The 27,500-nt window shown below is 38.7% G+C and overlaps 1 protein-coding gene across 1 annotated transcript in view; it reads right to left on the bottom strand.

Annotated features, from left to right (window-relative positions):
- Positions 1-3,658: 3,658 nt before the first annotated feature.
- LOC137979739 (guanine nucleotide-binding protein G(s) subunit alpha-like) overlaps positions 3,659-27,500 on the bottom strand; it is a 26,295-nt gene continuing 2,453 nt past the window's right edge. The window contains exons 6-13 of the mRNA XM_068827114.1: positions 25,674-25,728; positions 20,203-20,276; positions 18,812-18,870; positions 15,021-15,091; positions 14,737-14,786; positions 13,873-14,003; positions 11,834-11,901; positions 3,659-5,357 (exon numbers count right to left, since the gene is read on the bottom strand). Of these exons, the coding sequence (XP_068683215.1) occupies positions 5,211-5,357; positions 11,834-11,901; positions 13,873-14,003; positions 14,737-14,786; positions 15,021-15,091; positions 18,812-18,870; positions 20,203-20,276; positions 25,674-25,728 (655 nt within the window). The 3' untranslated portion in view covers positions 3,659-5,210. The remainder of the gene's footprint in view (positions 5,358-11,833; positions 11,902-13,872; positions 14,004-14,736; positions 14,787-15,020; positions 15,092-18,811; positions 18,871-20,202; positions 20,277-25,673; positions 25,729-27,500) is intronic.

Genomic DNA, 27,500 nt, shown 5'->3' with positions numbered 1-27,500 from the left:
AACGAATCGAACACCTTACGTGGATCTGTGATCAGCTCTGCACAGTCTTCAGGTAAAAAAAAAAATTGGAAATGTGACGGCCAAGAACTATTTGAAAGAAAGCTTGTCGTCTATTTTGTGCTTCATTATTCAAGGAAAAGGTTCTTCATGGAAATGGTTTGATCCTGAAATTTTAGTTTGTTGTAATATTGCGCATATTTGACACGATTGAGTTTTTTGTCTTCACGCACGTAATGAAATAGGAAGGGGTTTTTGCCTCTAATAGCAAATATGTTGTTTGTTTCAAAAAATTGTTCGCTGGAAAAGGTGGCCTTTATGAATTCATCATGCTTTATATTATGCGAGCTTAACTGGATAGTTTTATGGCAATAGTAAAGCATTTTCGTGCCAAAATGAGGTTAGCGTCTTTCTGTTGTACTAACTTAATTAAATATAAATATACATTCTGCCTCGCGAGTTTGTTATTCTCGTTAACCAGCAATGGCGTCGAAAGTCATTGCAACGCGAATGGCGTTTTAGTGCATCTTATGTTGTTTGTTTGAATAAAATGTTGGCTAGATTGCAGAATACCCAGCCCACCAAATGTCCTTCTTAAAAAAGCTGCCACCGCGGTCCCGCAGTCGTGTTTAACAATGCTGCTTCCGCTTCCAGTAAATGTCTTACTTAAAAAACTGCCACCGCAGTCCCGCAGTCGTGTTTAACAATGCTGCTTGTCCGCAGTGGCATGGGACAGAAAATGATATTCATATAAACAACTCTGTTCCTATACCGGGCATTCTACAATCGCTCCACTTCTTAAATTTCATTTTGTTCCGTTAACTACACTTTTCACGAGATTGTGTGAAGAAGAAAGGATTCGTTTACTCATTACGCCTAAGCGCTCGTTTCAGTGATTAGGTCTAAGCACTCTCCTAAAATTTTAGCTTTCATTTTGCAGTTCGGTTAACTACACTTTTCATTAGATCGTGTGAAGAAGAAAGCACTCGTTTACTGATTAAGCCTAAGCGCTCGCTTCAGTGATTAGGCCTAAGCATTCTCGTAAAATTTAGCTTTCATTTTGCGGTTCGGTTAACTACACTTTTCATGAGATCGTGTGAAGAAAGCACTCGTTTACTGATTAAGCCTAAAAGCCCGTTTCAGTGATTAGGCCTAAGCACTCTCGCAAAATTTTAGCTTTCACGTTGCGGTTCGGTTAACTACACTTTTCATGAGATCGTATGAAGAAGAAAGCACTCGTTTACTGATTAAGCCTGAGCGCTCGCTTCAGTGATTAGGCCTAAGCCTTCTCGTAAAATTTTTGCTTTAATTTTGCGGTTCGGTTAACTACACTTTTCATGAGATCGTGTGAAGAAGAAAGCACTCGTTTACTGATTAAGCTTAAGTGCTCGCTTCAGTGGTTTGGCCTAAGCATTCTCGTAAAATGTTAGCTTTCATTTTGCGGTGGCAGTGCGTTTTACTGGTTGCCATCGACTTAACCTCGTCCCAGCGTCTCTCTTCTTCCCTTCTAAGGAAGCCTTCCTTAGAAGGGAAGAAGAGAGATCCTGGGGACGAGGTTGTCATCGACTGCTGACAGCGGTGGCAGTTCATTTTACTGCTTGCCCTTTAACATGGTTCATTTATTTATTTCACACTATTTACATAAAATTAACATAGACAAAAAAATATAGTCACAACACATGGTTACAAGATAACATATTTACAGTACTGGTTATAAAATGTCTATGGTGGTCAAAGTAGCGAAGGCTTTCTAGTTGACCACCACTTTTGATTCAACGACTACGGAACTGCGGACCGCGGTGGCAGTTCATTTCACCGCTTACCCTTTAATTTAACACTTTTCTTTTCATTCATCAACTTCGGGACTGCGGACCGCGTTGGCAGCTTTTTTACGTAGGGCATTTGGTGGGCCGAGTATTCTGCAATTGCTCCAAAATGTTTCGCTGGAAAAGGATTCTGTGATATTTTCTGCCTTTGTGAATTATAATGTTGTGTATTAAATTTTCGAGCCTAGGGTTGAAACGTGATACGGGAGGATATTTTTAGTATTTCTCTGTAAGCAGGAAAGGTTTCACGAAAATAAACAGGTCTGTTGGAAGAGTGCTTGAATTTCAACAAAATGAGCCCCAAAATCAGCAAAAAATTGTGACACCGATGAATAATAAAGTACGTAGCTGCTATTTCCAAAATGATGGAATTACCTGGTGATAAATAACCTCGTCTTGGAGAGTAAAATTTCCTTCGAGTTTGGGCGATTGTGATCTTTGTTTTGAATTCGCTCATTTATTGTCAAACTTTATAACACTTCACAAAAAAAGAAACTTACGAAAACCCGGTATCTTGCCATCATTTCACACAGATGCTTCACTGTTTGGCGAGTAAACATGCTGCGGTAACTTTAATCACGGCGCCCGCTGAATTCCGGCGATGTCACTTTCGATTTTGCGATTTATTTGTGCAGTCAAAAGTACAATAACAAAATTGAACGTAGCAAAAATCTCCCAAAATGTTTGTTGCTGATCGTAACTTTTTATATTCTATATTCACGGTTCAAAATTAATGTTGTTTTCATGTCGTAAATATGTTATTCTCGGAGCAACCGTCCTGGAAACTTCCTTCTGCTCTTTCTAAAAGCTGTGTATCAATTTACATTTGCATCAATATTTGTTTTTGCATAAAGCAATCTAACAAAATCTGTACCTTGCTGAGTTCGCATTTGTTAGTGTTAATACTATTTTCGGTCCAATGCTTCTGTTTTACGAAGGGGTATATGTTTTGGGTCACCCATCCAAATACTAACCCCGCCGGACAGGGAAATTATAGTAAACTTCAGTAAACTTTAGTGTTACAAAGCTGTCATGCTCAGAGGGCACGCTTAAACTTGTGGTGAAAAGAAGTTGTGAGGGAGCTTGAAAATTATCAGAAGCCAATGTTTCTCACTTGCCATTTATTTTCTTCAATCTTTCTGGGTTCAGTACTTTGCTAGTAACCACATGTCTTCTCAGGCTATTTACCCAAGACTTCTACCATGGCACTACAATGATAGACAATACCAGAACAATATCGTGCACTGTTAGAGCTACATATTACGCAAGGACAGATGTTTCGTCGTGCGAACGTGTGAGGACCAGTGAGCCAAAGGGCCTCTGCTGGTATGACTTCTGGGTGACCCCTTAAATGGTCTTAATGACCCCCAACTTGAAAAAAAATTGTCTGGAACGGTGCACGTACCACAGGCAACCCAGTGTACCCTCACGGAGGGTCTAGTTTGAATTAAGATACCTTTCATGGTCAGACCGCCACAAATCAACCTGTCCATCGTATTTCGTGGTTGAACATGATAGAATACGTCTCACTAAACGAGTTCGAGGGTATGAACAAAGACACCAAGTTGAACTAGAAGAAAAAAGGAGCCGTGATTTAAATGCAAAAGTGCTCAAGAAAACGACTCGGACGTTATCAAGACATTATTATGAACCATCCTGTCAGTTCATGGAGCACAGAAGTGCAAACTCGCGAAACAAAATGGCGACGAAAAAAGTATTCGCGCGTTCACACTTCTCTTGTGCCCCACGAACTGCCTGCCCCCCTGTCTCCGAGATTGACCATGAACTTAAGCGTGCGATATTTTTACGATAAGTAATAACTCAGAGAAGACACGTTTGGTGACTGTACATGAACTATTGAGTAATAGTTTATTTTGACATAAAACTTAATATGACAGCTCCGGCTTAAATCTAACTTAGTTTACTCTGACATAAAGTCTTCATCACTGACAGAAGTTATGGCCGTACTTCTCCAAGTACATCCGCAAGTTTTCTTTGTTCATATTTCTGGTCTGGATAGCCGTTAAATCTACAAAGGCAGACTAAATCATACATACAAACACAAAGACGGACAAATACGCCGTGAGGGGACATGTCATTGATGACAAACACAATCTTGCACGTGACAAAATTAAAATCTGTGGTGTTTCTTGTTTAGAGCCAATGTACAATATGTTGAAGATTACAGCAAACTCCTGCAAGCTTACTTCTGAACAAAACAAATTTTTGGGAGGGAGGGGGAAGGGAGGGAGCGAACACAATGACTTGGAAGGAGAATGGGGCTGAGGCTTAAACTATTCGACCTAAATTCTTCACAGACATAGACAACAAGGGAGAATTCACTGTACATAAACAGGACACAGTCGGGTTTCCTTTTTAAAAAACTCCCCAGACATTTATAGCTTTGAGGTTTTCTCTTTGTTTCGTTCTGGGCTTCTGTTTGAGGATACCAGAAGCAAAGGAGGGGACAAATTAATTTACAATTAAGTCACATTTGTAATTCCTGCCATCTAAACTAGCATTTCCGTCTGTTAAGGGCGAGTTAAAAAGCCATTCCATGTCCATAATATAAATCTAAATTATTATATGTACTTATTCACACTTCAAAAGGGTCAATATTCCGATTTTGTACTGATATTCTGTGGCATCTGCTAACGAAGAGAAAATAAAAGATGAGAAACCCGGTCAACAACAAATGCGGTACTATGAATCCCTCTCAAGACCACCTGTTAACTTTTTTGACATTTTTTAAAATCAACTTTCTCAAATAACTACATAATTTAGGATATTTGAAATCGACCGGGTTTCACCGAGGAGAAGAGAATTACTCGGGCTGCAATTTTTTCCAAGACAAAATCTGTCGTTTTGATTCGTTTTCGCTAAAACTTAACATCTTTCCAAATATACCTCTCACCAGAACGCCTTGGAAAGTCTTCTTTTGCATTTACATTATCGAAGATGACAAATTACAGTACTCGAGTTTCAAGCTCTAAAGGAAAGGGAAACTCCTACATAAAAAATTCACGTAATTTGACAATAGTAAGAACAAAATGTATTGTGGAGATGGCCACGCGAACAATCCCCCGTCCCCTTCCCCAACAAAATCTTCCTCAACTGGGCCATGAACCTTATACGCTAACTGACAGGGGTCCAGTAAGGAGTCACAGAAAACTAAAGGCTACACTTTCCATTTCATTTTGTACACTACTTTACAAGCTGGTATCTCACAATTTCTCGCTGACAGTATGATTGGTGTAGACATTGAAGCTGATGGCCTTCAGTGGGATATTGTTCAGTCATGGCTGAATGTTTGTCATATAACAGCACAAAGCAGATCGCCTGTCCAAAGGCTGGTTGAAAAGTTGGGGAGGGAGATGTGGGGACCTATTACAGAAGCTCATACTGACGGAGATGCATTCGCTGGATTATATCTCGGCAGTCGTTGAACACCCGTCGAATATTCTCTGTGTCTACTGCACATGTAAAATGAGGATAACAGTAGTGTTTACCATCTCCGCTGGCTGTGCTGATTCGCTATAAGAAAATGGAAAAAAATCTATGAAGAATCGAACAAAATAATTGGAAAGGGTTTAATTTACCCAACACCTCTGGAAAACAACTAATTTCAACTAAGAGCACTGTAATTCTCTACCTTCATGTTACAATATCACTGCCACGTTGACGAATTCTCGTCCCCAGAGCCCGCATTTCTTTTGGACAGCACCAAGAACACGGACTCTGGCCACAGCCAAAGCAGGAAGTCCGCGAATCACGGACTTCCGGCTGGTCAACGGTTACATTATTGTTCCATTTCCGAGACTGCGCGTATTTTTGGCTATGGCCAGGGGCCGTGTTTTTGGTGTAAGCCAAAAACGGACTCTGGGAACGAGAATGAAGTTGACGGTAAAAAACTTCTTTTGCTTACGGCACCAACATGGCCATGAATATTTTTTTTTCACCACGTGGTTGCAAATCAAGGACACTACATCCATCGCTGAGACTTGTTTGCAATACTTTTCGACAAAAAGGAGATACTTTAACCCAGTGTCACCTGAGAGTGAGTCTTAACAGATTTTACTCTTTCTAACGCCAGATAATTTTACACGTCAACTGGGGGTGTCCTAGAGCGTTTGAGGTGTCAATGAGTTTTTAATGAAGCTTACCAATTTTAGAGCATTTGAACCCAGCCGTCAAATTATGCAGGTGTGGTACAAAGGGAGAACAGTTGTTTACTTTTGCTCAAGTCATCTTTAAAGTAAACCAAATCACTTCCCCCTGCCTGGGCTGAGTTTGTTGGTTCTCTACTCTCAGTGCACTGAGAGGTTTTTCTCCGTGTACTCCGGTTTTCTCCTCTCTTCAAAAACCGACCTTTCATTTGACTTGCGTTCATTTGTTGATTTCAATTTACACTGTCCCCAATTAGTGCTCCAGCAATAGAAGACTAGACACTTAAAAAGTTCCTTTCCTTTCTTACAGCAGAAACTTGGGGCTACAACTGCACAATCTTGAATCATTTGAATCCAGCCAGCAGTCATAATATCCAAATGCATTAAGAGAGTTGCAAATCATCATCGTTAAGCAGCAACTTAAAGGGGATACGTCACGTTATTTTAAGGTGTTTAGAGGAAATTTTATCACGAGTTTATCACGCGTTTAAAACTCGAAAATAATAATGGAACTCCTTTACTGCTGAAATTATCGTCACATCGCAAACAAGATCATTCTGAGCAAAAACGGCCTTTATCCAGGCGATTTACCATAAACTTGACAAACGTCGGGCCGACTTTTTTCAAGATTACCCAAATGCAATCAGTTTCACTCTTGCCCATTTGTGTCCATCCATGCTTCTCTTTCCTTTTGTTGTGTTTCTTTTATGTTGTTCAACGGTTTTACGTGGTTATTGCAATGTTTTATTCTACTTTCTGGGCATTTTGGGTTTCATGAAATTACATAATTGTGCGTGACATAGCCCCTTTAAGAAATTCAGAAGACAAAAGAAATCCAAAAAAATCCAGACTTGAATGGCGGTTAACTATCAATATAGTTATTTCAGTAGAGTTATGACCTAGAGTTAGAGTTAACGACTTCCAAAATCCTGAATTCAAGATTTTGGACTGCCAAAATCTTGAATTCAGGATTTTGGAAACTTAACTCTAACTCTACGACATAACTCTATGAAAATAACTCCCAGAATAGTTGTCCCCACTTGAATTGCGTTTTTTTTTAATCGGGATTTCTTTGCAACTGCTTTATTATGATGATCTGCAACTCTCGTGAGTCGACTGCTAGCAGCGTTGGGACCCCCCATGAGCGCCTTTGCCGAGCAGAGAGTATTCCCACAGTTCAAAGATATCAACATCAGTCATATTCTTGGTTTTCACATGACGTCACGGCTGCCATGTTGGTGTCCCGACCCAATCCTCCGGGAATTGAACTCTGTTATTATGCAAACGTTTTCTTTGTTTTCGTTGAAAACGATGGCTTTTGATCATGGGAGTGAAAACCAAGAAGACATACAATTCTATGCTGCATATCATTCAATATCCTTGAATGTGTTGTATCAGTATCAGAAGCTCATGATCTTGAAGCGTTTAACTCTGTTTCAGAGCTGGGTTTCTTTTAAATCCAAAAAAATGTCCTTATTTGGATGTAACGTAGCTCGTGCATTTTCCCGCGCTTGCAGCTTCGATCTTATTTTTGTCCATATTTGGGCATAAAATTGGTGTCCCAAAAATCCCCAGCGTTGTTCCAAGGAAAGGTTTTACAAGTTACATGCTTCAAGGTCACGTGCTTCTTGTTGTATGAATAGGACTGTCATTGATTTCTTATGCTGGAGTCACCTTTTTACGCTCAAGCGATTCTCCTTGGCAAACAATCTCAACACCAGTTATAATTATCAACCAGAGTTTTCCTTAATAAAACACTCGGCCAAGCTATCTTTAGCAATAGTCTTGTGTTGCACACTCCGAAATTCTAGATTATACCTTAGTTAAGAAGAGACTTTGTATAAAACTTCACTATAAAACATTGCGATATAATATTAAACATGGTTAAAAAACGGTTAAAAAGTTTAAAATGCGACGTTTCGACTTAACTTGAGTCATTATCAAGCAATGAAAATAAAAATGAATTCAAATATATAATGAAAATAAAGCATGAATGGAGCTCGGATGGAGTCCCCTTGAGTATTGAGTGAAAGCTTAAGGAGGCTCGAAATAGTTTCTCCTTTTTTCAAACAAATAAACATATTCTGTCCTTAGATACAGTTAGGGCAATCATATCAAGACGAAATTTGGCCAGGGTATTAAGTACCTATCGTAGATTTCTCACATTATGTTTTCCTCCAAAATAATGTTACCATGGCAACGATATTAGGCATTTCCTAGAGCCTTAAAATCAACATATGTTGTCCTTTTTGAAGAAACGGGACGGTGAAATTTTCCCATTCAGCGTTACCAGATAATGTTAGAAATACTCTCTAAAATATTTAAAATTCAATAACATCTGTAGGTCAGTTTTTCAGAAAAATAAGGTTTTTTGAATTGTGACTCTAATTTTTTTTTCACCTACAGAATTTTTTTAAATTTTAAAGACAAACGGTTTAAATTAATCTAACCTAACATGCAAAAAATGAAAAAAATTCACCGTCCAGAAGCAGAGATACAAACGAGTAAAGTTGCAAAATCAGGAAAAATTAGGGGGTTACAAGATCAGCATTTACGCATGCGTCACCCGCTCATTCGAGTCCGCGCGCGAGTGGAGGTACAGGTCAACACAAACGGATTTAAGCGACTATTAAACCGTTTAAGTAGAATTTTCGAAGTTTTCGTGAATAGGAGATGTCTATTTATATGCCATGTATATAGGAATTGGTGAAAGGTAAGCGAAATTAGCGGTATTTGTTTATTTCTGGTGACCCATTTGAATCATGAGCTGACGCAAGCAGCTTACGAATTGCGTGTGTGGCTTACGCGCGCGCGCTCAGCTAAAAACCCTTTCGAGCCTCCTTAAAGGCCATGTTACACGAGGCAATTTTTCTTGCAACTCGCAACGCTACGATGACGAATAAAAAACCTTTCAAGTTGCAGAGGGTTATGTTACACGTTGGCAACTTCTTTCGCAACTTGCAACGCGTACAATAACAAACAAGATGGCGGACGCGCCAAGTCGCCGAGATGAGCTCTGATTGGCCCATTCTGACAAAATTGCGTTCTGAGTTGCAGAGGGGATGTCACACGAAAGCAACTTGTCTCGCAACGTTGCGAAAAGTAGAGGGCCGTTCTACTTTTCTCGCAACTCGCAACGCAACAATTGCAGTTGCAAAATGGGGTGTTACACGTGAATTTTTTTCCTCGCAACTTGCAACGCAACGTTTGTTGCGATGCGAGTTGCAAGAAAAATTGCCTCGTGTGACATGGCCTTAAGTTCCTTAATAAAAAACATTTCATACAAAAGACAATCAAACTTGATTTGGCATTTCTTAAAAATTGAAAAGTTAATGCTTAAACTAGATATTACTAAGATGCTTGCCTCCGGCAGAATACCTATGTTCCTGAATGCGTTGGAGTTTTCAGCTGAGCGCGCGCGGGTAAGCCGCACACGCAATTCTAAAAGCTGCTCGCGTCAGCTCATGATTCAAAATGGGTCACCAGAAATAGACAAATACAGCTAATTTCGCTCACCTTTCTTCTAATTCCTATACATATGGAATTTAAATAGACATCACCTATTCACGAACACTACGAAAATTGTACACACACGGTTCAATGGTCACTTAAATCCGTTTGTGTTGGCCTATAGCTTCACTCGCGCGTGCACTCGAATGAGCGCGTGACGCATGCGCAAATGGCGATCTTGTAACCCCTCATAATAATAATAATAATAATAATAATAATAATAATAATAATAATAATAATAATAATAATAATAATAATAATAATAATAATAATGGTTTATTAGAATACCCATGGTGGCATAAAAACTATGAAATACAATGTGCTTACATAAGTTACAACTAGAGATAAAATTACATTTGTTTCAAAGGGACCGGGATTACAGGCAATTTATAAGTTATTTACAATTCAGATATAGATAAAAGACAATACATGTACTAGAGATAACTAGACTCGTAAGATTAGTTAATTTTCGCCATTGCTGGGAAAAAACTAGAACCGAAGCGTTTTGTTCTATACTGGAAGCGGCTAGAACTGCTACTGTTCCTAAGATGGTAAGAGTGGCATTCGGATCTTACGGGAGGGAGAAGGCGGTGCAGCTGGCCATCCGGGTTATTTTTGATATTGTGCCACACTTTAAGACACAGGTGGGTGCGTCTATCCTCTAAACTGGTAATGTTGGCTTGTTCAAGAGCCTGTTGATAGTGAAGGTCAGGGTATACAATTCGCAGGGCCCTCTTCTGGATAGCTTCAAGCTGGTCAATGAGGAAGCGAGGAAGGCAAGAAGCCCAGACAACAGAAGAGTATTCTAGGACAGAGCGAACCAGGGCGCTATAGATGGTGACAAGTTCCACTGGAGGGACACTGGCGCGCTTCAAGACCCTGAGAATGTGCAGTCGCTTAGACGCCTTGGAAACGATTTCGTTGGTGTTATCGTTCCACTTTAGGGTGTCACACAAGGTCAGGCCAAGTACTTTGTAAGATGACACAGCCTCTAGAGGTAAATTATTGATGGACAGAATTGGAGAGACAGGCTTGGCTTTGAGGGGCCAAATGGTCATGATCTTGCATTTTTTAGGGTTGAGGTTCATGTTGTTCTGCTGGGCCCATTGCGAAATGCAGTTGATGTCGTTCTGCAGAGATGACGCCTCGCCCAAACTGGTGATCTCAGATATTGTAACGTCGTCGACGTACTTCCAGTGGCTCGAGCGGAGGGGAGAGTGAATAGCCAGGTCATTAATCAAAAAGAGGATTGGACCCAATTCCTGATTTTGCAACTTAACTCGTTTATATCTCTGCTTCCGGACGGTGAATTTTTTTCATTTTTTGCATGTTAGCTTAGATTAAATTAAAACGTCTGTCTTTCAAATTTAAAAAAATTCTGTACGTGAAAAAAAAAAAAAAAAAAATTGAGACCTTTCAAAAAAACTTATTTTTCTGAAAAACTGACCTACAGATTTTGTTGAATTTTAAATAGTTTAGAGATTATTTCTAACATTCTCTGGTAACGCTGAATGGGAAGATTTCATCGTCCCGTTTTTTAAAAAAAAACAACAATATATCTTGATTTTAAGGCACAAAGAAGTGCCTTATATCGTTGCCATGGTAACGTTATTTTGGAGGAAAATGTGATGTGAGAAATTTATACTGGGTACTAAATACCCTTGCCAAATTTTGTCTTGATATGATTACCCTAACTGTATCGCGAGCCTCCTTAAAATGATACACAACGCATTGATTGTTAACTAAATCAAGCTTCTCCTCCTTCGGCCAAAGAATTTGTTGAATAGGTTTACTGCCAAAGACAGGTTGAATCTCGATACCGATGTTATAACCCAAGGATCTCAACGGCTCCTTCACCATATTCGCCGAACTCTGGTTCTTAAAGGGCAAGGAAAACCTAACAGTTCTAACATCGTTATTGCCCTTGGACTCCTCATGAATACTATCATCATTAGATTCCTTACAAATATTATCCAAAAAGCTAGAAAACACGATTCAATTTAGATACTAGGATAACCTAATTATGAAAAAAATGACTCCAGGCTTAACACATTCACTATTTAAAAGGTCAGGGGTGGAAGATAATCGATCAGCTCTATAGAATACGACTTATATTGTTTATCAACGTGACTATCAAAATGTAATAACAATCCAGTGTTCGTAGGTTTTCCGTAAACACTAGTGTCAAGTTTATTTCCATTCTTAATGATGTCCATTCCAAGGAGAGACTTAATCATCGTTTTTTTTACCATGTTTAATAATTTATCGCAATGTTTTATACCTTTGTTGCAAGGAAAGGGAAGCCAACAACTATACCAACATTATGGTACTTACAAGGAACTCGTCACGAATAAAATATTTAGCTCTTGTTACCGCTTCCTCATCACCTGGCTCTGCCGTGGCTTTAAAGAAAAAACAAAAAAAAGAAACAAAAGTCAAACAACCACAAAAGATTAATGGCATACGGACTGGGCCATGTTTGTTGGTGGTTTTTTTTTTTTTTTTTTTTGCCCAACAAGGAACCATCTTCCATATCTGATAAAATCAAGGTAGAGCAAGTGTATGCTATGCCACCTCAAAAACATGTTGGTACTTGATTATCACCAGGGCTCGAAATTAACATTTTTAGTAAGGCGCCAATTGGCGACTGATCCAAAAATTTTGGTCGCCAGATCTTAACTTTTAGTCGCCATTTTTTTCACTGATATTTTTTTCTTCATTTTTCTGATGATCATGTACACATGCAATCTTCTTCATAGTCCTAAGTTTAGGTACACTTAAGCTTCTAAGACTGAGATACTAAAACTTAAAAGGAAGCCAGGGCTCGTAAAACATATCATTATGCATTACGAGGTAAATAATCAATGTGAAAGCAGCTTTAGTCACGTTTCCTGTGCTTCCTCCGCTTTTGTTAAGTTTCCATGTAACATCGAGTCTATAGCTTACATAAATAGACGAACCTGAACATAAACAATCATCAATTTTCCATATTTTCAGCGCTAAAAAGCCAAGGCTTCGTTGTGAACTTCACGCTTCAATGATTGCACGTGTTGTTTAGAGCGCCCGCAATACCAGCTGCTGAATCAAACATGGCGCTCGATTATGAAAAATGGAGATCGAAGAGCCAGAAGAGTCGTGGGTTTGTTTTGTTATTTCTGTGCGCATAAATCGTGCATTTTATCCAAAACTACGGTTGATTTGCCTTTGAGGTTAAAAGGATGAAGGAAAAAGGTGAAGGTTAGTCGCCCACTGGCGACTAGCTCTAAAAATCTAGTCGCCAACGCTTGATTTTTGGTCGCATTGGCGACCAGTGAGTCGCAATGTCGAGCCCTGATCACACACTTTGCATGTTTGGCTTTAAATAGGAGAACTTACAGCCAGTGGAGACAAAATGTGCACATAAAAGAATTGATTTACTCTTTACTGTGTGTTAATTCGATCAAGTTAATGTGAGACAGTGACTACGGATGCTTCAAGGCACAGTGCATCCGTGGGAAAGATGATTGGTTAGTCGCTCCACTACGGGTCAAAGCACATCTGAAAAATCAGATTCTTCGGCACACCAGTCAACACCAGTCAAATGCTCCACCCATTGAGCTACTAGAACTCATGGGGACTTGACTTGACTTCCTGAATTGTGATCAATTCATACTAATTTAACATGGTTCATTGGGATAATAGCATAAAGATAAAAAATAATTTACTTGTTGCCGTTTACAGGTAACGTGTAGGGTCAATACAGAAGCGAAAACAACACTAACCACATACTAATTAATTAATGTAACAAAGTTGAGGTAATGTAGTGATGGGTTGAAAGAAACGTATGAAAGAATGGAAACTGGTAATGAGGAAAAAATATTCCTAAGTTTAATGTGATTTATACTGCCCCAAAATGTAATGGTTTAGGAAAAACTCATGTGCAAGGCATTTGGCAAAGCTGTGGAATATAAAAAATGCTGCAAACAAGCTTTCCTTCGGAGGATCCATGATCACATGATTTCATTTATAACAATGCCAATGGTCGACATCTAATGACAGTAACATACATGTAGAGCTTGCTTGCAGACTGGCAACTGCATGCATTGCAAGACAGGGCCCGGTTCTTCGAAAGCGGATTAACTTAATCCAGGATTAGCGTAAACTTTTGTTTCATGTTTTCAATTTTTTGGTGAAAGTTTCTTTTGCTTATTTTTGTTGTTCAAGATTGACTTTTTCTAATGTAAGGTTTTGCCAAATATCAGCCTTGAACAGCATTTGGGAGTAGAGAAATTAACTCTTTGGTTAAATTTTAATCTGGGATTAGCATTAATCGGCTTTTGAACAACCGGGCCCTGATCTTGAAAACCCCTACACAGCATCTCAAAGCTTCTTACCATCTGGAGGAGTTCTATAACGAGCAAAGTCCGGGAAATAGTCCTCAATCTTGGACTTTCCAGCCCGCACCTTTTCTTTTAACAAGTCTTGCTTGTTGAGAAACAATATTACTGAAATTGTTCTCAGCCACCTGTTGTAAAAAAAGGAGAAGAGAAGATTTACAAAACTTTAAATCCCAGCTAACCCTTGGTAGATGCCATTTAGCGCATAATCTGTGAGAACAATAAATTATTTCTCCCAAAGGGAAGTCCTTGTTAGCAAAAATGGCTCATTAGCAAAACATTTAGCCCAGAATTACTAAGATTTTCCTGACCCATAAGAAACACCATGTTACCTTGGGCTGTCCCTGGCGGCTGTAGACCAGTCAAAAAGGGCCCATGAAAGGCAACAGGGGACACTACCCAACATTCTCCAACAATTTCACACAACTCCACAATTCATACTTAATTGACTGCTCCCCATAGGGACTTTTCAGGGCCAAGGAAACACAACAAAACGACAGAACAGAAAGTTGGCTATTTACAAGTGCAGCTGGGAAGCCGAGCCAGGGACTACCAGGAACAAATTCATTGATTCGTCAGAGCGGGTCTTGAACCCAGGATATCCGATTCTCAAGGCAAGCGCCCTAACCACTGGGCCACACTGCCTCTACACAAACCAGCTCAACCAAACCATCCAAAAATACATTTTTAACTGCCAAAAATAATTATGACCTCAGTGTAAGATTTCAACATGTGTGCTCTAAAAAAAACTACAAAGATAACAAAACAGTCCAGAACCCAATCAACACTTATGCCAACAAGGATCTTCACAAAACCAGAGAGTTCTCTTGATGAGTGAATATTAATTAAAAGGTTACCAACCTGTTATTCCAAATACTTCTGAACAATTCAAGAGATTCTTTCAATCGGTTCTGTAACAAAAAAGATGTCATTAATTAAAAATTAAAAAAAAAAAACATGGGAAAACAACAGCATTAACCCTTTACAGGGTTTTCCAATACTTTTCAAGACTACTCAATGGTACTTGATAACAACAAGATTTTTATAAAGTTTACCTGCCCTTAAAATTTCCTTCCAATGCAGAATAAATAATTCCTAATTCAAATAACTTCTTCTTTTGCCCTCTTGACGCAGATAAAACTAACCTGGCTAGGATCCTCTCTTAGTACCAAATTGTAACTACTGCATGCAACCACAAATATTATCGCTGTGACATCTGTAAGCAAAGTACAAGAAAATCATCCATATACGATCAAGATTGTAATCTTCCAATATAATTACATTGACCCATTGACCCCTAGGAGTGAGACTAGAAACCCATACACTGTAAGGGTTGAAATGTGTAACGGTGTCTCGCGTGCTGGGAAACAAGCTTCTGAATATTCAATTTGCTAAGTACCATATTTGGAACAACAAGAGCGAGGGGTTTCCAAATATGGTACTTAGCACTGAAAATCAGTTCGCACTGAATATTCGGAAGCTGTGAACGCGCGTTACACGTTTCAACCCTTATGGGTTTCTGGTGAGACTTAACAAATTTTACTCTGTCTAACACCAGACGATTATACTTGTCAACTGGGGAAGTCCTAGGGTCCGTGAGTTTGAGGTGTCAATGGGTTAAATATCATGTACTTTAGTAGTTGAGTTTGGCAGCCCCCTCCCCACTGGAAAAATCACAAAAAATTAAAATTAATAACTAACTTGTAAATTACCCCTGGGCACAGGGGGCATAACATGTCTTTTAATTAAGTTACAAGTAAGGGTAAGCTCTAAACATGAGTCAATGCTTCCAGTCTCAATACAAGTCCCATTCAATTATTTTGGTTGCTAATTATAATGACACTTTTGTTGGCACAGCTTATTGGTAGCTCCTATTTGCAGCAGCTTCTTGCTTGGGCAACCCTTTGCCCTTGCAAAGGTGTTGCAGTTCATTACAGATATTTGCTCAGGCTTCAATGGTTTAAGGTAGCCAATTATTTCTGCAATAGGATGGTAAAATGGTCACTGAATCTTGCTCCCAAACCACCTGCTTGCCCTGCTCGTTTTAATCCACGCCCGAGTTGTTCAAAAAGTGGATTGTATTTTCTGCCAGATAATTGTTTGTCCAGCAGACAAGGGCTATCAAAATGGAGAAAGTTGACCAATAGGGGCTGCTTGTTCTAGTCTAGTCTGGTTTGTTGCTAACCATTGGTTAAGAGCCACTTCTGAGGAATCAAAACCAATAGCTTTCCATGGTATTCAACGCTGGTTAACGCTAACCATGCTCCGAGCAACCTGGGTCAGACAATTATTCTCCATTTAAACAGCAGAGGCCAGGTACAGAGAAATTCCTTTCAACTCCATCTTTCATGATGTACATGTATTTTCTGTCCAACAACTCTAGAATTTTAACAATTGTATGATCCATAAAATATTATTAAAGTAGGTTAAGTTGGCCACAGAGGGGTCTGAACTAGAAGCAAAGGTGTATGTACAGCACGACTCAAAGATATGTAAACCATCAAACATGCATGGTTGACAACATTGCTTGTCAATGCTTTTTTGACTCCTGTGCAAAAAGAGGCTCCTCCACAGAAACATGCATTGCGGTCCCTATGAAGTGCATTATAGTTGAAACCCGCTGCATTATCGTAAAAAGCCAGCAAAGCAAAAAAAGAAGTCAAGATTTTGCATAGGTTTTTCTTAAATGCTGATGATGTTGCTCCTCGCTCACTATACAGTGTACTTGCTCTGAACTAATATTAATGACCAATTTGCACATGACGAAAAACAAATTTAGTGATCATTGCGACAAGTAACATGTCACATAATTATAGGGTTATCTGTTCTCAGGTTGTCCCTGTTTCATAAGCTGGGCAACCAAACCTGTGAATTAGGTTGCCCTGATAAATCCTTGGTCACCCATTAGGAAAGCTATACGATTAATAATAATAATAATAATAATAATAATAATAATAATAATAATAATAATAATAATAATAATAATAATAATAAATTACGTCATGTTCAGGTGCAACCACAGTGATCGAACTTGAATATCTTATAGTTCTTAGTGTAATAGCATCTTAGATCCCCATCTCCAACATTAATTTTTTAAATTAATGTCTCTTGCATTCTCCGATCTGACAGATCAGAAGCACAATCCAGGAGTACAAATGTGTAGCATATTTTGAAGGAATCAAGTAAAAAAATGCTGATCAATAAATCAAAAATTGAAAATTACCCATTATCCTTTGAGGGCGTGGCCACTAAACAAAACATCAAATTTTTCAGTTTCCAACTTATTTTCCCCTTAATTTTATGGGTTTAACAACATCATGATAAGAAATATGAACAAATGCTGATTAATTATTGATGGACGGGTGTGGTGCAATGTCCGCTACAAAACTGGAAGTACTACCAAGCAAAGTTCAGTTCTGGCACACCTTCTATAAATGCCTGGCTACCAAGTTTAAATTTGAAACAATGTTGGATAGACATAGAAATGGCCTTTCCTTTCGCGAAGAACCGCGGTTGTTTTCCAAGGTTTCCCTCAAATGAAAATGTTGCAGGTTTAACAGGATACAACACAAAGATGGCAGAATGGGAAATGTGTTTGGTACTTCGATTTTTTTGCTCTAAAACTTTCTACAAACACAAGAGGAATGAAATGTTTATCCGATCTGGTGTAACATCTTATGAGAAATTGCGTGGCAGTTTCACCTCCATTTCTCGACATCAGGAGATGAAAAAGTCAATTTCACAATCAGACACGCCAGCAATATTGTTGTCAAATGGACATTGGAAAATATGATTGGTACGCGTAGAAATAAGCATTTCTTGTGGCAGGATGATCGTAAGAATGCCACCTAGGGGAAACAATAGTGGTGAGGTGTTGCAGGGTATTCTGCAATTGCTCCAGCCATTTTTTTCAGTCATTCAATCTTGGTAACAAATGACCCATTTTACTATCAAAACCAGTAGAGTGGTAAAACTGATGTTGGAAATTTGAATCCCAAGCAGTTCGATTCTAAACACATGATCTTAAACAAATTGTCATGTGATCTGAAAAATGTCACATGATCCAAAAAAGTGTTTCTTGTTGAATGCCATGATTGCCAACACGCTTTACACGAACCACTTGACAACTTTTTTATGTCATGTGACAACTTCATTTCGATTTCTTGGATCTAATCCCGAAACATTTTTCTCTGCAAATCTAATTTTTGTAAAGCCGCTGTACTAAGTTGTAGAAGGACATGGCTGAATTCTACTTGTAATGATCAGTCATTGAAACTGTTAGAATGCTTTGTGGATGTTTCCTAATGCAGGAAAAAGTAATGATGCTTTGAAGAAATGTATTATCAACATTTATAAACGTTTTTTGAATGTTTTGAAATGATTTTTCGATGGTATTGAACGTTTTCTATTTCCGTAGGGGAACATTACAAAATGTTTAAAAATGCATTGAGAATGTTCTTGAATGCATGTCAATGTTTCCAAATGCATTGCTGTAAAAAAAACAGCTCAACGCAATTTTCATTAAGCCCGGTTTTCCCAAATAGGGTCACATATCGTATTTTCCAGATCGAGCATGTTTACATTATTTTTGTCAACTACTATACCCAATGCCTCAGATTAACACTTCCTTGGGCTGATTTATAAAATGATTATTTTGTGCTTGGAACTATACTGCTTGCATGTGTTCTAACATGAGGAAATACACACTGTTATCTTTATTGGACTGACAACAAAAAATGTATGCAACAAAAGACGATAATATTGTCAGTAGGATTTTATTAAAGCCGGTTTCAAAAGCCAAAGGCAATCTAAAGTTCAATGGCAAATGTTCGATGGAATTCTTGTTTGAGCAGTGCGGGCAAATGAAACCTAACACAACAGTTATAAGCAAACTGTCACAATTACCACAGATTTAACACATTGTCAAACTACTTACCATTGAAGCACTGTATCCACTTCCTTCTTTCATCTCTCTGGCCACCAACATCAAACATACTATAACAAAGATAACTACTGTTCAGGGCAATGTCAATGTTTCATTTATCAGTTTGGCTTCAACTTAACTACACTACCGCTCAAATGTAAGTAACCAGTCGCGTTGCGTTTCACGCGAGATGCGAATCGCATTGTGCACGACGCGAATCGCATCACGCGAGTGTCACTAAAGCAGAAATTACAGGCATAAATTTAGGAGGACTCCTCTACTCCTGACTTTCCATCACGTGTTGGTTGGCCTTAACTTTATTATGCCAACTTGAGACAAGCGAAAACAAATAATTATTAATGATGCTTTAAATGGCAAATACTACATCTTTAATTAAGACCTGCTTTACTTGCAAAACTACACTTCACAGTTCCATGTTTCCTGAGAGCAAAGTTCACTGTCTTGCTTATTTAGCGTGCACTGGTGTATGTATATCTGGTGGAATGTAACTTCGCCGGCTTTTTATGAATAAAGACATACGTCTGCTAAAATGCGTGTTTGTTATGAATCTTTGTTGTGTCTGGGATGTTCACAAACATTGAGCCCAATTAAATAAGATTGTGCACGATCCTACAGTGGCTATACGTGTACTGGCAGATTTTTTAACATGACAAGCCATGCGATTCCTGTAGTGTGTGTAGCACAAGACGAGATTCCTGTAGCAAGCGATGCAGTGGGGTGGTAACTTACATTTGAGCCTTTCTGTACATTCACAGAATAGAAGCAATGTCTACATGATGCTTTCAAAAACCTCTAGTGGAGAGATGGCAATGCCTACAGTTTCTACTACTAGAGTTGCTGTATAACCTAAATTAATAGTGACTGCAAAGTAATCCAGTTGTTCTGGCATAATATTATAAGCTCAGGACTCAAAATTGTGACCAATACAGTCGCATTTGCGATTTTCATCTTGGTTTTTTTTTTCAAAATTAAGGGTTTGCAGTTCTTGCAACTTTGCCATTACTTTTCCAAAACAAATAAGGAAATGAAAAAGTTATTTGATTTCTCTCTGCAAATTTTCGTTCAATATGAAGATAAGAGGCACAACTGTTGTGTAATTTAGCTGCGATGTTATGTGTACAATGCCTCGATCACTCAGCATTTTCAGCAGTTTCTCTATGCACTCTTAGAGCTGACAGCTCATTTTGTTTCAATACAATACAACACAACAACCTTACAAGACTAAATTGTGACTAAATGTTTTTGTCTTGTTGCAAAGTTGGGACTGGAATGTTCTTTTAACTTCAAGCCCTGAAGCTAAATATCTCGTAACAAGCTATATTCTTGAGAAACTGTGCCTTTAACACTGCTATTTACAGCAAGCAAAGCAAAGTAACTCTTACTGGAACTTCACTTTGTCAACTTGAAATCTTGTTTCAATGATTCCAGATGTCAAGACTCGACATCTAAGCAGATCCTGAAAACAAGGACATCAGAAGATGTTTGGATATCATTATGCCATTGATTGCTTAATAGCCAACTAATCAGCTCACTTGACCATTAGATTATTGAGCAAGAGGACTCTGGTTCAAGGTTTTTATATAACTGAGAGTAACGTGCTACCTTGTGGGAGGTGCGGTGGCCTCATGGTCAGTGTGCTCGACTGCTGATCGAGTGGTCTGGGTTCGGGTCCTGGCCGGGGACATTGTGTTGTGTTCTTGGGCAAGACACTTTACTCTCACGGTGCCTCTCTCCACCCAGGTGTATAAATGGGTACCGGCGAATATGCTGGCGGTAACCCTGCGATGGACTAGCATCCCACCCAGGGGGAAGTTGAAATAATCCTAGTCGCTTCATGTTACAGAAACTGGAGATAAGTGCTGGCCTGGTGGGCCTTCTAGGCTCGTAGCGGACTTTACTTTACCTTAAAGTGCTACCTTAGAGAAACCTGCCAATGGTTTTAAACTTTCTTGTCTTCCTGAAAATTAACTTATGTCCTCCCTCACAGCTTTTGTGTGTGACATTCGAGGACCCTCACAAGGAAAGAAGAGTTCCCAGTCTTTCGATCTACCAATCTTTCTCTACTGGGGGAATCCACAAATATAGTGGTCATTTCAATAACATATAGTGCAGCCCAGAGATAAGGGTCCAAATAAAGATGTTAAAAAAATGCATCTAGGCTTTTGTTATTCATGGCATTAGATTTCTTTGTATTCCATAGTTCAGTCAAGCAACAGTAAATGCTATTCAACGCAAACAGGTATTGCAAACAACTGCACCAGAATGGTGGACTGACCTTGTTATTCACGTTGTTGCTGAATTGCTCAACCTGTTTGTCAACCCACTTACTCCTGGGAGTGAAACTTAAAAGAATCACTCTGTCTATTGTTGTTTACTCAACAACTGCGGCTCGTCTTAGGGCCGATTTACACGGTACGATTTTTGCCTCATGCGAAAAGCTTACGACAGGCCTACGACATGACTTACGATTGCCGCAGCATTTTAAAACATGTTTTAAAATGCTACACAACAATCGTAAATCATGTTGTGGGCTAGGCTCAGTCTCCAGCCATGGGTGTCTTGGCGTGCCCGCCATCCTCCCCACCACCACGGCCAGTCGTGGGCCTGCTGTAAGCCGTTCTTGCGTGCAACAAAAATCGTACTGTGTAAATCGGCCCTTAGGACATCTGACGAGTCAGTGGGTTAAGATGAAACGAAACAGAAACTTTTGCTAGATTGTATGACACGACGCTCGACAGAACCTTTTGAAAAATGTAACATAGTTACTCTACTTTCAAGCGGCAAAGGGTTTCTAGAGCAAAGGGGCACTTTGCACTTGATTTTATAATAAAGACAAATGTACTCCTGTCCTGGTCAGAGATAATGTGTCTATTTCAGTTGATTCAATAAAACCTGACTTTAAAATTCTAAGGTTGAGAAATGCAAACAAGTCAAACCACTTTTAATTTTTGGATTCAAATAAGACATTTTGCACAGTTCACCTGGCTATTTCCATTGCAAGTCAAAATCAATTTCCAACTTTACTAAGTAGCCTAACATTGATGAGTAGCACAATCAAGACTCCAGTTTGCGTTAGATAGGTCAAAAACCTTAAAATGCTAAAATGCTCTATTTATTGTTTCTCTATGTCCACTTTTGCTTTTAATGTTTGTTTCAAGCAAATTCATGCAAAATTACAGTTATGCGATATAGAAGCAGTTTTTCCATTTACCCATAAACCTTTGTGGGCATGGCCTATTTCAGATTCTTGCCTTTTTCTTCTAAAATAAAGAGTTATTTACATTTAGCAAAATAATTATAATGCTACATAAGGGAAAATACATGTTGGCTTTGATAATCAGGGCTGCTATGTTCTGATTCTGAGCAAATGTTTCTCCATTGAAATTCACTCAGTCACATAAGACATGTGCTTGATGATGCTGAATTGTATTGTATTGCATTGCATAATTTATTCTAGCCCTTAAGAATCGCTTGGTACACCCCGATCGTTTTATTGTCACAAGAACAAAGCAAAACATTTCATCTGTACCAGAGTCATGGTGGATTTTTGATGGAAGATTTTGGAGGGATACATGCTTGTGGAGGTTTCGTTACGCTTAATGAGCACAGCATTATGGTGCAAAATGTTTCAGCATCGCTCAAAGCTGAAAATCTCCAGCCTCTGAGGATGAAAATGGCTTTAAGTGCTCACTGTTGTCAGTTATTGCAAGCCTAAGATATGCTGCTAGATCAGAGTGCAATACTCGCATTAGAAACAGCAAAATATTGGAAGGAAGTGGTGAGTCCTCTGCTAATTTGGACGTTACCGTGACACAGAGTCTGTCACATAAAGCCTATTCATCTGACATGGTTTATGATTGTATTTTGAGACATGTGCCGAGCGGTATCGAGCTATTTAAGAAACTGCCTTTCAAAACAATGTAGAGCGTTACAACGAAGGGTCGGTACAAACATGTTGTTTTTGAAGAACTTCCAATAAAGAAAAGTATCTGAAAGTTGTTGTGTGCATTTTCCTTTGTTAGTCAGACATGTAACCGGAATTTAGGAACATTTTGTGAGTTATAAGCAGAGAAATTATTCAAAATACGCTTGCGCGGCCATTGTTTGTGTTAGGCATTACATGAACATTCAGTCATTTTTTCGGGAAGAGAAATCTTCTTTCAGGTTCATTTCAAAAAGGATACAACTTCAATTATTTGTACATCAAAAAGACTTATTTGTGTGATATAGGAAAAATTTTCAGGGTGAAATAGCCATTAGAAGCAGAGATATTGCAATTAACAAGAAAGTACCCCTAGAATGTAGTGATGACCATGCTACTCATCATTGTAAATCAGGTGTGTGAGATAATAGTTCTCTATGCTTGTGATCCTGGAAAGTGGTTTTGGGATAGGTTTTTCCTGCAAACAACTTCTTATGTAGAAGAAAATGTCACATATGTGACCGTCCACGGGAAAACCAACAAAAAGGTGATGACACGGGCACGCTATTTTAGCACGCTAGACAAAAGAAATTTTCTTTAACACGGAGTGCCGTGTCGTAATGCACGCCTCATTAAAATTTTCTTTTGTCTGATACTACAAGTTGTAAACAACAGAGCGTGTTATACCAAACAAAAGAGCGTGTCAGCAAAAGTAAAATCGAGCACCGCGTAAAAAGACACGGAGTGAGTGAAATTGCACGACAGCTGCGCCAAAACGCTCGCTAAAAAACCAAGTATAACACGCTACTCCCAAAGCCGAGTGAGGGCCGACTTACCTGCGGAAATAGCTGAAAAATCCCGCAGAATGCAGTATTGTGCAAAAGTAATGCAAACGTATTTTGCCGAAATTCGCGGCTTTTCCTGGCTTTTCGACGAAAAAATATCGAATTTTCGATGGAAGCGAATTTTCAACGAAAAGTCATGATAATTCTCAAGGCCTATTGTTTGCAACTACGCGAATTTTCGAACGAAAATTGACTTCGAATTTTCGTGCGAAAAATCGCTCTGTTCGATAAATGACCTCAAAAAATTGAGCGAAATTTCGCTCTTTATTTGCTGTTCTCGAACATTCCCACGTATTTTCTGGAGAAAAATTTGCCAAGTTCGAATTTGCCGCGATGATTCCTTTCTGCCGTCATTTCACAATGTGTAAGCTCTACAACAAACTCTTGTTCGTGAAGCAATAGCAGTTTTTGTTGTGAGGCAATTTTTTTTTTCGTTGGAAATTGCCGATTAAACTGTCGGATCATTGAATCTATTTTCGATACGACTTTATTTACGCTAACCTTAACGGGTTTATTTACACGTACATACGCTTGTTCAGCGATGTTGTTGATGGCGGCCGCTGATTCATGTCACAAAAATTCGCGGCTTCAAATTTTGTTATCTCAATTTTCGTTTGGTTACCTCGAAAATTCGCTACTTCGAATTTCGCTATCTCGAATTTTCGAGAAAGATCGTGAATTTTTCGCTTCAAACCCTACGAAAAATCGTTCGAAAATTCGATGACTTTTCGTCGAAAATTCGCGAGAACAAAGGACGAATTTCGACGAATTTCGTTTGCATTACTTTTGCAATTTTACGGTGCCTGTTTTGGCACGCATCTGACACGCAACACGCCACGCTAAACAAAAGGTTTGGAGTGTCTCAGTGTGCACAACAAAAGCCACCGTGACATCTATTGTGCTACTCATTAAATATGCGCATATGGCGTGTTGTATGTCACGCTCAGCGTGCCGTGTCATGGACGCGTGCCCGTGTCATCACCTTTTTGTTGGTTTTCCCGTGGATAGTCACATATATGGCAAATGCGAAAATGACTACTTTCATATAGATAGGGCAAAATCATGGTCATTTGGTCACTTTTGCTGTTTGCATTTCAGGTAAACGTGATGATAAATCTCTCCATTATTATCATTAATAATTATTACATGTACTCCTGATATCATTATCAACAGTGGTAGTATTGATAAAAGTACTCAGTGCAGCAATGCCAGTCTTGAGGATATCGATCCCCTTTCCGCGGCTTTAAGTGTCCTGACTATTCACGCATCAGGGTATGCATCTTCTTATTATCTATCTGCTAACGTGCGAATAGTTTAGACACCTAAAGCTGTGAAAAGTGGCACAATTTCAACAACATACAGTACTAAAAATAATAATGACAATAACAATAGTAATTATCATCATCATTATTGCTATTCTTGTCAACATCACCGATGCTCAACACAAGCACGGCAGTCTGTTATCATTAACCCAGTGACTCCTGAGAGTGACACTTAACTAACAGACTAAATTTACTGTGACTGAACAAATGCCAGACAATTTCACCCATCAAATGGGGGCGTCAAAGAGAAGATGGGGCATGATAGTTTCACTTCATTGCTGCATAAGATAAAGCAGAAGCACATACATAACCTGGAAGCATGTACATGTAACGTGCAACTGTTTTCCTTGGAACAAAGCTGAGGATTTTAGAGCACCAATTTCATGCCCATGAACAAAACTGTATGCACTGGAAAATGCAAGAGCTACCTTACATCCAAATAAGAAAATTTTTTAACTCAAAAAACCCCCAGCTCTGAGCCAGAGTTTTAAACACTTCAGGGTCATGAACTTCTGGATAAAAATAACGAATGCTTTCTTTTCAGCTATTTTTAGATCCCAAACTAACCAAATGGTTTTTCAAAGCTTAAGTCTAGTACTTTCCAACTGTTCTTAATGAAGGACAATGGGAAAGCAATTAATAGTAGGAAAGTACTCTATAGAGTGTTATAGCAGTAAGATTACTGCAGCTGCAGTGGTAGCACATTGATAGTTATCATTTCCAAATAATGGCGGCGCAAGATATCTGATGAAGTAATATGTTACCTGTTCCACTGGCAAATAATTAGCCTGCTTGACTGTATCAACCCTGTCCAAAAAGCTGGTAAAAACAAAATTAAACAATTAGGCAGCTTCCAGACACAAGTTCTAAGGTACCAACAAGGGGCATTTGCACAGATGGAAGAGTATCTTTGATGGGAAAAAACATTTTCTTTCCAGTTCATTTGGGGTATGCGAATTCAAAATAGGAAAAACAAGCATTTAAAATTGATTTACAAGTGCTCACATCATTCTGATATAATTCACAGAAGTGTAAGTAAAATGAATGTAAACAAATGCAGCACTCAAATTGGTCGGGGATTCTTTTACTGTGTTCAGTTTGATGAAAGTTTACCCCCTACTGCTCCACTGTAGTGACTGCATAATCACTGAAAGAGGCGATCAAGACTTTAAAAGAACTCTATTCTCTAACTTCTCTTTCATAGTTCTACAATGTCTTTAACTGACATTACACATGTACACAAGGCTATAATATTAACATACAACAAATTAATATTTTGAATGTTCCATTTTGTTGAAATTTTATTCCTCATGGACGGCAAAGGAAGATAACCAGACTAAGAAAAAGCTCACATTTATGAACAATCATTCCAAATTAAAACAGCAACACCCTAATTTATCCCCTTCTTTGGCACTGGTAGTGGCCATATAAAAAAAATGATTCCTTCACTGTTACAGTTGTAATGTACAAAGTTTCAGATCTGAAGGAAAAAAAGGTTTTAATCTGTGTTTTTTCAAGTCTAATGGGGTATCAACACGAGACCGGGACGAACTCAGACCAGCATGGCCGCTTCGATTCGAGTTTGTACTGTTCTCATGTACAAGACAACAAATTTGAGACCAGGTACAGAAATTTCAAGCCTGTATGCTTTTGGGTCAACCAAATATTTATTAGACAAAACATGTCACTTCATTCCGAACCAGGCACTATAAGCATTTCATCCCAGTTTCATGGCCGCAAAATTTTCACACAGGTCTGAGTTTGTCCCAGCCTTATGGAAATAACCCCTTCTTGGTTAATGCTGACTTAAGTCTTAAAACACACAACCGCTTTGCCAGTTCCACCAACTTTGACAAGTGTCAACAGAAAATAACAGATAAACAAACTTTTGAATCAACTTGTTGATAACACATCAAATGTTAACATTCATCCAAAACAAGAAAGAAAAACTGCTCAAGGCACTGCATATATAAATCCAAAATTTCACAAAGATAAAACAAATGCAGACAGTCCAAATGGAATAATACTCTTCCTTAAGATTTGGAGGAAGTTCAGTGGAAATCAAAGTCATCTTTGAAGTATTAAAAGCCTCATCTTGCTGCCAAAAAGAAGTTCAAGACAACATTCTCGTAAACATATTGCATTATTTGTACATCTTCTAATGCTACAAATGTGACCAAAACGGTTTGGATAACACTAAAATCATTTTGAATTTGACTACTCCTGCAAAATTAGGTATGGAGACAAAGCCATACAATTCTGTTCAGGGAAAAGAAAAGCACTGAAAACCAGAAAATGGTACTGAAAAGACAGAAAAAAAAACCTGCAACAGCTTGAAACATGCAGATGTCTCTAAGTAAGACATGTACAGTCAAGGCACTGCACATATTCAACCTGAAGAAGACTGATCATACTTTAAATTTGGCCTAAAAATGCCCTTTCCTCATATTTTGATGAACAGAAAATAAAGATTGAAGGTCAAATGGTTTCAAAAGTCATACGTTTCGAAAGTACTAAAATATGCTAAACTCGGTATTTGTTCTAAAAATAGGTATAATACAAGCCAACTTTCCTACAGGTACTGATCCACA

The sequence above is a fragment of the Montipora foliosa genome, chromosome 1 (genome assembly GCF_036669935.1).
Source record: "Montipora foliosa isolate CH-2021 chromosome 1, ASM3666993v2, whole genome shotgun sequence".
Lineage (NCBI taxonomy): Eukaryota > Metazoa > Cnidaria > Anthozoa > Scleractinia > Acroporidae > Montipora > Montipora foliosa.
Note: the sequence above shows the minus strand (reverse complement) of the source record. Positions and strands in the feature narration are given on the sequence as shown.